The sequence below is a fragment of the Solanum verrucosum genome, unplaced genomic scaffold (assembly GCF_900185275.1).
Source record: "Solanum verrucosum unplaced genomic scaffold, falcon-dt-bn FXZP01000165.1, whole genome shotgun sequence".
Classification (NCBI taxonomy): domain Eukaryota; kingdom Viridiplantae; phylum Streptophyta; class Magnoliopsida; order Solanales; family Solanaceae; genus Solanum; species Solanum verrucosum.
This window is the reverse complement of record NW_026020340.1, coordinates 319,019-330,603: the sequence shown is the minus strand read 5'-3', so window position 1 is coordinate 330,603 and position 11,585 is coordinate 319,019. Positions and strand designations below refer to the sequence as shown.

General features: G+C 31.4%; 1 protein-coding gene across 2 annotated transcripts; it reads right to left on the bottom strand.

Annotated features, from left to right (window-relative positions):
* Positions 1–4,568: 4,568 nt before the first annotated feature.
* Positions 4,569–9,874, bottom strand: LOC125837070 (uncharacterized). Of its 2 annotated transcripts, none has more exons than XM_049516217.1 (6): positions 9,847–9,874; positions 9,565–9,629; positions 8,161–8,278; positions 7,536–7,969; positions 6,998–7,295; positions 4,569–5,996 (listed from the first exon to the last, which is right to left on the bottom strand). In XM_049516217.1, the coding sequence occupies exons 2-6, from the start codon at positions 9,597–9,599 to the stop codon at positions 4,845–4,847; spliced, it is 2,037 nt and encodes a 678-aa protein (XP_049372174.1). In that variant the 5' UTR covers positions 9,600–9,629; positions 9,847–9,874; the 3' UTR covers positions 4,569–4,844. The 2 variants fall into 2 exon arrangements, with proteins under 2 accessions (XP_049372174.1, XP_049372172.1); XM_049516215.1 differs by lacking the exon at positions 9,847–9,874 and adding an exon at positions 9,739–9,770.
* Between the last annotated feature and the right edge of the window lie 1,711 nt (positions 9,875–11,585).

Genomic DNA, 11,585 nt, shown 5'->3' with positions numbered 1-11,585 from the left:
CAAACCTCACTTAGAGAGGTGCACTCATTCATCCTCGCATTTACATGATACTTTATGTATGAATTCATACATCTATATTTAAGTATTTTAAAAAAAAATATAACACTACTATGCATGATCTCGAAAGAGAAACACAGATTCACGTGAACCCACAAAACCCCTAAATATACCTTTGAAAGTAGTCTAAAAAAAATCTACAAGTATATACGAATGCTAGCTTTATTATATCCCAAAGAAAATGGCTTGTATTTTTCCAACATGTACGATTAATTAATGTTAATTATATTGTTCACAATTACAGAAACTACAATCTAATAACATGATTTTGAATCAACTATATAAACCTGAAATTGTATGAAACAAAAATTTAACAATAAATGTTTTTTTTCCATAGAAACGGAAGAATTTTATTTAATTAATAAAAAAATTCATCCATACAAAAAGTAACTGATCTAATAGATATTAACCATATAAATGTTAACATCTAATTTTATTTATTTGGATACCAAATATCTTTGTGCCCTACCTCACCCTTGCCCTTTGACCTTGACCTTGACCTTGATCGTTATCACCACTACCACCACCACCACTGCTCCCACCGCCACCGCCTCTGCTGCCGCCACCTAATTGAACCTTTGGAGTTTTCACCTTTAACCTCCACCTACGTAGCCGCTTAGATATCCCAGGTGTACCTGCACCTATAGGAAGCCATTCACTTTCTTCATTCTCTTGTTGATCCTTCTTTGAAAACACATCTCCAATTTTCTTGAACAAGTCTATAAAGAAATGTAACACAATAATCAATTTGCTTGGTTTCTCGCTCATCATCACTGCCTTCTCTTGTGTATGATCAGAAATTTAATTATCATTGCTAACCTTAATTAAATACTCCTAGTAGACATACTCCATCTGCGGTCTGTTTCAATTGAGCACTTGACATGATGAATTATATATATATATATATATATATCGCTTACGTGACTAAAATTTTGGAAACGTTTATGTGTGTGTTTTCAAATGCTGGTTATGTACTTAAATTTAACCATTTAAAATATTAGCATCAATTAGCCGTAAAACCTTAGACTTGTTTTAATTGAGATTGATGTATATAAAATTAAAAATAAAATAATATATTTTATGTGGTTAACTAATATATGTACGTAATGAATGCTTGAGAGAACACGCACAATATGAAGATAATGACGATGAAATTATTGGAAACGTTCTTGCCACTAAGACCAACACATTCAATGTTTTTAGATTAATATCTTTTATTTTTATTGTAAAGAAAGTTAGTCAAGCAATTATTTGTATGTTTTTTTATTATTTATTTATGACTAAAATTTAGGATTTGATTATTTGATTATTATTAGTTGTTTATTTAATTTCTTGTTACTTCACCCACACGTTTTGCCGTAAAACCAAATTCTTTAACGATTCCTTCTTCCTCTTGGAATAGAATTTGCGCTACCTAAACCAACAATTATCTCCTGTTGCTAATTATATATATATATATATATATATATATATATATATATATATATATTTTAAACTTAACTTTTTTTTTTTGGTCAAAGTCTACAACAGGATTGAGATAATACATGATTAGGGTTTAGTCCTGTTTTGAGACAATAAATGATTATGTGCCAAAATTAACCCTAAGTAAAGTAGAAGTTTGATTAGGGTTTCCATAAATAAAATATTTATTTTCTTACGTTGAGAAACTAAGAAACTAAACAAATTTGACTAAAGTGATGGGAAGATGATATAATTTTTTTACAAACAATTCTCAATACCGGAAAATGAGTCTCATTCATTTTAATTTATGTGATTTTTTTTTTTGGATTTTCAGAGTTGAATTTAAATTTTTATCGTAAATTTAGATATGAAATCTTTAAGTTTCTAAAAAAATAAATTTACGTATTTAGAAACTACATAATAAGAATACTATAAGTTATAAAAATTGACAATTATAAAATATTTGAAAGGAGTTTGTATAAACATTTTAAATTATATGTTTTCACTTAAATGATATGAGGAAATTAAATTGCAACTTATACTACTTTTCGTGTAATTTTTGAATATATAAATTTCAGTTCTAAAATATTAAAATAATCTAATCTGACTTAGAGCCTGTTTGACATTGTTGTTGGATGTCAAAAACACTTATTTTGACAAAAAAACACTTTTGTTGAAAAAATCACTAAAAGTGCTTTTAAGTGGAAGCAAAATCAATTTTTATGTTGTTGGGAAGAAACAAAAAATTATTTTTCTCAAGACTAAAATATTCATTTCACATATACATATTTACCAATATATTTCTTATTAATTAATTATCATATTTCATAAGTTTGGTTAAATTTCATTTAATAATTTCATTTTTTTATTTTTATATAATAAATTTTATATTTATTTTAAGTTTATATATTATTATTATTATTATTATTTTACATATTATTTTGTAGAATTAGATAAAAGGTAACAACAATATTTTTATAAGATTCAAAAAAGAAAAAAAATAACAATTAAAGATTTTGACCTCCAAAAAAAGGTATCATATTGATTGGAATTTAAATATGTACATTTTAATTTAATAAAAATAAAATTTAATTAATTTTTTATGATAAATATTTACAATAGTTTCTCTATAAAATAATTTTAATATTAGAAGTACATTAACAATTGTCCTTTTCTATAATTTGACTCTTAAAGCACTTTTCTAAAAAGATTAGTCAAACACAATTTGCTTATGAAAAAACATTTTTCAAATGAATTAGTCAAACACAAATTGTTTTTTTTTTTTCAAAAGCACTTTTCTGAAAAGCTATTTTAAAATATTTTTAAAAATAAGTTGTATTTAGCAGCAATGTCAGACAGGCTCTTAGTCTCAAAATTAATCGAATTAACTTTCGAGAACGGAAATGTGACGATCTTTGGAGCGGAGGGAGTGGTGAATTATAATTACCATCATATTTAAAGTACGTAACTATTTTTCAAAAATGTTTAAATGAATGTCAACAATTATATTGGACTTAATTAATTAATTAATCATATTAATTTATAATTAACCAGCTTAATTACTTATAATTTGTGATATATGGTGAAAGGTGTTCATATGAATTTTCTTTGTCGAAAAATTAACTACAAGAAAGCTTCTATCATAATAACAAATAGGGTTTGACATAATTACTTATGTAAATATATATTATAAATCATGCGTTCAAACATATCAGATATAACATCTCAACATATTTGTAAATCATCTTTCTGATGAAATTTCGACCTCCACCACTATAATAGCACTCTTTTGGGGTCTAGCCAAAACTAATTATTGGAACCATTTGGCGTAGCCACTATAACAACATGAGGAGTCTTGATCTTGAATTTTTCATTTCTCATCTCATCTCCAACACTTAAACTTCTCTTCATAATTGTTTGAGTTTTCAACTTCTTTTTAGTCTTTCTTATAGAAATCTTCAATTTCTTCAACACCTCTATTGATTCTTCATAATCGATTTTCTTCAACAATTGATCCCTTCTTTTCATATACACTTCCCTTAGTGATTCCAAGAGTTCCATTAGCAAGGGATCAAGATGTGCTTGATCTTCGTTTTTATTATTGTCATGATCAAAATCATTTCTAGTACTATTACTAGTACTTGCCTTTGATGGCATATTTCTTGTTTCTATGGTATCATACAAGTCATGAGTGGACATTTAAAAAAAAAATATGAAGTTTTTGTGTTGTATTTGATTAATTTAGTTTGGTTGTTCCTACATATATATAGAGAGATTGAAATTAAAGAAGATTTATTCTTTCTAAACGTGTAGTTGAGCTTGACAAGCAAATGAACTAACATGCATGACTAGTCAAATTTGACCAAGTCATATTGAATTAATCTTGTTTGATATTTGGTTCCAACATTGAATTGTCACAATCAATTCTATTAACCCCTAGGTTTGTAATGGGAGCTAGGTAGATCCCTCCGTTAATTAATAAGAGGTTTCGATAAATGATAATAGTCTTAAATGCTACGAATTCAGATTAGTCAGGAGTTCTTTGTTTTCATTAAAGCTAACTGTCCTTAAGAGGAAATTTTAGATACTATATAGTCCTTTTTTCATTCACTACAATAAAAGAGACACTAACTAGCAATAGATTTTTCCTTTTAGTGAATTTATTCGCAAAAATATTTAGCTGCAATTGAGTGAATATAATCACATCCAGATTCACTAAAGCCTTTAATGATATTTATATAAAGTGTTGGTCATAAATATTCATATTTATTATCGCCACCAAATTCTTTATTTGTTGTAGTAATTGTCCACGTATAGAAGTCAAAACTCTTAGTTAATGTCATTGTGTTCCTTAAAGGGAACGTAAGGAAAACAGAAGAATGAAATGTAGTGATGAGGTTGCTCCTCCCTTAACCAGAATTCTCAAATTTGAGCACTGGGTATTAAGAAATCCTTGCAGGGAGCGCTACCCCCGAATAAGGGGTCCTACCCGGCGCAAATCTGGATTAGTCGGACTCTACCAAACACCAGGTGGGAAACCAAAACAAAACAAAAAGAAAAAAAACTATATGTTATAGCACCTGCCAATAAATTTCATATGTTTCTGCCATTTTACAATACACCTAGTATACAACAGCAGCTTCAAAAACCAAAAGGTATATTGCTGATGTTTCTCTGTAACACCTAACTAGGCTGGGATTAAGATAATTAAAGAAGTAAATGATACACAAACTAGAGATTAAATAATCTATATGTAAGCACTTCTCAAAACATTTGAGGTATATGAAGATTTTCTTTACCAAGAACTGCATGTACTGTGAACAATATCAACCTCTATACATATTTGGTTTGATATGAGGATCATTACGCGAGGCGAATGAAGGAGGTATACCTGTCTCATTCGTAGGAATGTTTCTCGGGAAAACTCCAGTTGAAGGTAGTCTTGGCACCACCTCGGGGCTCAAGGTTGAGAAGGAAAATGAGGGAGGTGGATCTGTCTCATTTGTAGGAAAATTTCTTGAAATTTTTTCAGTTGAGGGTAGTCTTGGCACAACCTTGGGACTCCAGGTTGAGAAGGAAAATGAGGGAGGTAGATCTGTCTCATTCGTAGGATAATTTCTCGAGAACACTTCATTTGGGGGTAGTTTTGGCACCATGTCTGGGAACTTGGGATAGGAAGGGTATGTAAATTTACTAGATAAGGGAAGACGTGAACTCGAGTTAGGATTAAACCTCATTGAAGATGGTTGGCCTGCATCAAAGTTAGTTTCAGATATAGGCCTGTATGAAGGAGCTGAAGAAGAGACCTCCGGGAAAGCTCTTTGGAAAGGATAAGTAACCCTATTACTTTGTGTAACATAATTTGACCGAGACTCCATGTAAGGACTTAGAGAGGTTTTATAGGTGGAAGGTTCAGGAGACTGGTTTACTGAACTGAATCGTGAGGGCATTCCCGAGTAACTGGCGGTTGGTAGTGAGCTGTTGATTTGTTTAGTCAGTGAAAGTTTAGCTTGTTCAAGGTCCCCGAGGACAGAATTTACACTATTCGAAGTGTTATGAGACACCAAGGCAAGTTCATAACCTGTTTGAAGAGCTTGTCCTGCTTGCAAACTGCTACTTCCGGGGTGCATGGGGGAACGAGTCACAGGAAAAGACTGCTGGTGGCTATAAGCAGATGTCTGACCATGATTTTCTAAATAATTCCCATTAGACATTGAACGTGCAAGCTCTGATGCTGGGGAAAGTGATTCAACAGTTCTGCTGCCTTTTATATCTTCCAAGCAGCTCATATCGACATGTGGGGTAGATGAAGAGTTGTCTATATTTCCATTCTGCTCGGTACGGGAAACATCTGCTGCTCCACTCTGGTTTGCATGATTCTGCATACTTGTACTTCCAGCTAAGCATGGTTCCTGAGATGCCTTCAAGTCATCTCTTTCTTCAGTCACGTCCGAGTAATTTTCACGGTCACATGAATCCTGAGTGGTTCACAAAAGACGAATGAGATGGGATTAGTTGTGACACACCTTAACATACATATGCATTATCTTCACCAGAAAATGATCTGCAGAAGGTCAATACCAGACTAAAGCGAAAACTAACATATCTAGAAACTCACTAGGCATAAAGAGTTAAAGAAGACATCAAAAATCAATATATATTAACTGAAAAGAATAACCAGCATCACTGTATCTAGACCATATCGAACTTTAGTTTCTTCCATGGAATGGTCAAGATTCATCAACTTCAGGACCTAGTGTTCGCTTAGAATCAAAATTACCTTCAACGCTGTTTGTATAAAAAATGTATATTAGATGCCCATGTCTACATATAATAAGACCTATAAACGTTTTGAGATTATTATTACAACTGATGGCCTCTAGAAGTCATGAAAGACCAACACCATCGTTCGCATTACTGCTTCTATTGAATGCTGCTTGCTCATTTGTTTTAAGCAGCATCCACATATGAGAATTTAAGCTGCATAGATGGAATCAAGTGAACCACACCATCATGTCTCTGTTTGTCCATTACTACATTCAACATGGATAGATGACAATAACAAATATCTTACTAGCCCAATGTAAATTATAATCCTAGAAATTGCTAAAATCAGTAATATAAAGTACGATAAACTTGGGTGAGTACATCTGGATATCACATTAAACTAAGATCCAATTGGAGATAGAATATAATCACATCTAATACTAGCCATAACATAGAACAACTAATCCAGATTGTCTATCGTCCTAGATAACATACATTAGCAGAATGGGTTATGGAGTAAGCAGACAGAAATCTTCAGAAAAGGAAGAGCACCATCATATATCTCCGTGTGTGCACCGCTATGTGAGTGTGTTTGTGTATAGTAATATACCAACATTCTTAACAGCAAAAGGAGAAATAACTCACCTAGTTACTTGGAACAATCAATAGATGAATTATGTAAAATGAGTAAGAGATGAATCAATAAATATACCAGTGTACCACTATTACTCTCTCTGTACTTCTCTTCCCATTCTCTCTGGGCTTTTTCCTCAGCTTCATATTGCCCTATCAGTTGTGCTTGCTGATGTAAAGCTCTTTTGCTGTCTTCATCACTCTTATCTGCTTCCCTTCCATTTCCTGACACATCTAATGCAGAAACGTGCACTTGATCATTCACATCACTATTGCCAGCACCAGCCGTCAAAGATTGAGGCTCATTGTTAGCAGAACTTGGAAGAGCCTGAGGGGCACATTCAGCAGAACTATTTTGCACCTTATCACTAGCTGATCTGGTCACACAAAAGGAATAAGGTCTAAAATGAGAAATGAAGGTAACTTATCCAAAAAACAATGGCAATGTTTATCGTATGTGTGTTGGTCATATGTAGGCGTATGTATATGCATTTACATCAATTAAAGTAAAAGTAAGTGTTGAACGTGTCACGTTAAGGATGTTGTAGCAAAGAATCTATGGAAGTATCGACAGAACTGTTTAAAATCAAATGAAGTGTAAGTCTAAATGAAGCAACCTGGTATCCCTGCGCCTTATCCGTCGGCATGAATTACCAACCCGTTTTGGAGAAGAAATGTCAGTGGATGAAAAGTTACTATATCTCCTCCTATTAGAATCAGTGTATTTCCTCCTGTCCAAAGAATGAGCAGATTTGCCACTTTTCCATGACAAACTTCTGGCAGTTGATGAAGAAGATACAGTCCCCGAACTTGACAACGTGTCCACGTCATCTTCTTTCTCTTTCGCACTTGATGAAATGTCCCCTCCTGTTTTATTTTCAGCATCTTTTTGATCAGATAAGATTGTTTCCTTATCAGAGCCTGAACTGAATTCCTCCGAAACATCATCTATTGCATGGTCCTCTAATATGGACAGAACAGCTGCTGTGGCCTTCTCCGCTTTCTTTCTTTGCAGAGACACAACCTTCAACTGCTCTTCGAGCTCCGAGACCTGTAACAGATGGAGGCAGTTTGTTGAAAGTGTTTTTCCTTGTCGAAGGGTAGACAATTTCAGAATTGGAATGGAAACAACTAAATATGGAAAATAAGACTAAGCTAGGTGCGGATTGAGTTGGGAACGGTGACTCAATTTGTTGTGTTATATGCATGTCTACTTATAGAGAATTAAACAACAGGACTAACCCTTTGTGCCAGTTCATCAGCTCTCTGCTTTGCTGTTCTTGATGCAGATCTTTCAGCCAATAATCTCCCCCGGAGAAATTCAATTGTTGTTTTAGAATCTTCAATGCCATCGATTTTGCTGGTCAAAGATGAAAGTTTGTTAAAAGATAATGAAAGTAACATCTGACTCCGCTGAGGTTAAAAGGAAATAATACCATCCTACCATATAATGAAGAAAAACTCATAGATTTCGACAGCTTAATAATCAATGATTTTCAAAGGAAGCCCCGTTAGTCATTAATTAATAGAGTTAAGAATTTGCCATTACACTGTAAGTCTCTTATTTCTTCCGCCCCATAATCTTCATCCTTTCCCACAACAGAACTTCTAAAGCTCTTTTAACGCCCTGAAATGGACACACGACCTACTCTGGAAGATCTTTTTAGCTGCCAAATTTTCTACTTCCTACTGTGCATGACAAATGCAGAGACACTTTATAAAACTATTACCCCTGCCTCCCAACTGTGCATTTAAAGCTAATCACTCATTATGGAAGGAACAGACTGTAAACTGGTATCATCACACTTCAATCATTCACAAACATTCAAGACATATATCATAACCAAAATACAATTTTTTTCCCCTATTAAGCTTCGATTAGTAAACTCAAAGAGGTTATTTAGTTTATTACAATCAGCTAACCAACCAACAAAACTACTCGATACATAAAAAAAAATCCTCTTGTAGTACTAGAGTGACAATCTTCGTATAGCTAATTGACAATCTTCCTATAGCTAATTCATTCTTCCTCCTTATGATGAACACTCGATCGTCAAAAACAATGGACTCCAATTTCACTGTTTCCTTTGCACTGCCCCACAACTGACCCAAAAAAGTTACAAAAGAAACACAAAAGCAAAATTAACAGTCACCAAAATCCAATATCCAAGGGCGGAGCTAGAGGGGCGGAAGGAAGGGAGTTCATCACCACAAAATCTCCTCAACAGCAGCAAATCACATTATATACACAAGATCAATTCCCATGCCACTTATTTTTGTTCTTATCATCAAAGTAAAGACAAAACTAGCTAGCATTTGGCCATAGATTTTACAAGTAGATTTTGGCATTAAAATTTGATTCTTCAAATATTTCCAAGTTTAGATTTTTAGGACATTCCATACACAAAATTTTAACTTTTTTCCAAATAAAATGCATGTCTAGATACAACCTCAAATTCCAAAAATCACAACTTTAAACTCAAATTTTCAACTTCAAAATCTATGACCAAACACGAGATAATAATGGATTTTTCTGTATACAAAACAATTGTACTAGTAAGCAATTAAAAGCTAAATCCCAGATAAGAAATTCACACACACACACACACATATGTATACAACATATACATACAAAAAGATGAGTACCTCTGATCTTGATCTTCTTTCCCAGAACTAGTCATTCTTGTAATAGTAGCTCAAAAGCTCAGCTCCTGCAACAAATGAAGAATCTATTATATATATATATATATATACACATAAAAAAAATGAAAAAATCAAGATATTGTCAAAAGAATAGTTAAAAGACCCAAGTCACAGAACCAATCAAGATTCTCTCCAGAAGAACTGAAAAACAGCAAAAAGGGCATTAATTTAACATTTCTGACTAATTCTTTAACACCCAAAAGAGAGAAAATCAAAATTATTGACCTTGAAATTGGAGCTGACTTCACTTGGGAAAAAACTCCTTTTAAAGACTAAAAGGGGAATGGTTGAATTTATTATATGTGGACTTATTTTTCAGAGTTCAGAGTGTTTATTGGTGTGTGTTTCAGTGCAGGGGTAGTTTTGGAACAAAAAAATGTTTTGTCTTTTTTTTTGAATAAATTGTTTTATTGGGAATTGAAAATAATATTTCAGTTACTCCTCCTAATCACTTTTACTTGTGTTTGGGTCTTAAAAAAACAATATTTCTATCTTTACGAGTTAATGGTAAAGTCGACATTATTCTTCTTACTAGACCATATTTAGATGTTGTTTGGGTTGACTTAAAAGTTGATCAAATCTACTTTTAAGTTAGTTTTTTATTTGTAAAAGTATTTAACAAATATAAAAAATAACTTAAAATAAGTCAAAAATAACTTAAAAATAAGTTAGAAGCGTTTCACAAGGTAAAAAATGACTTAAAATAAAATTAAAATAAGTCAAAAATCAAAAGTAGTTATTCTCCTACTTTTTATTTTTTCACTTAAAAGTCATTTAAATTTGACTTTTTACTTTTGATTTAAAAACTATTTTTTTTAAATCACTTTTACTTGTTCACTATTTTAGAATTTTTTTTCTTTTTCTTTTAACATAACAAAAGAAAGTAATTATTTTTTCCATATTTTAGCCTTAGTATTAATTGTTTATTTCCTAAGTTATTTTTTAGGACCTAATAGTACAAGACATATTGAAATAGGAATATAATATAATAAGATAGTCATGCCAAATATTATTTTCTTAGTAATGATCAAGTTAAAGTGTAACAAGTAAAATTAATTTGAGAGATTATAAGAAGGGATTGTTTTTATCGAAATTGATAAGTATTAAGGGTAAGGCATATGTTATAGCGATATTTAAGATTTACGTTCGTTAAAAATAACTAAGTTTTTGCTAAATTTGGTCATACATCAATAACATGATTTTTTTCTGATAAATATGTTTAATTTTCGTATTGTACAAAGTTATATTAATGATAATGTTGTCATAAATAAAATGTGAGTAGAGATTAATGGCTCTTGTGTGAAATGAAGAAAGTTGAGCTTATGTAGGCTCACAATAATGATAAAAATTTACCGAACCAAATGTATTTTTCAAATAATGAAAATAAATATATTTCTTGCATATAAATTATATATATTACATTTTAAATTTATGTGATATAAATATTCGATACAAATTAGTACTCCCTTCGTCCACTTTTATTTGTCATGTTGCGCTTTTCGAAAGTTAATTTGACTAATTTTCAAAGTTAAATTAGATTACATTAATTTGATATTTTAAACAAAAAATTTAGATATTCAAAAACTATACGAAAAGTACTATAAATTGTAATTTTTTTACATATCTATATGATGAAAAAATATATCGTAAACTGTTAGTCAATTTTTTAATAATTTGACTCTAAAAAAGATAACTATAACAATTAAAAATGAACGAAACTAGGTACTTTAACAGAGCGTTAACAAATTAACTTGTTATCCAATAGATCTTGGTTAAGTAGTTTAGTCAGTGTTTGAACATTAAGAATGTGATATTTAAAATAAATAGTGTTTTTGAATTAAAGAAAAAATAATACTCCCTCCGTCCCATTTTATGTGGCAACATTTGACCGGGCACGGAGTTTAAGAAATAAATGAAGACTTTGAAATATTTACTAAATTGCCCTTTAAAAAGTAGACTCTTTT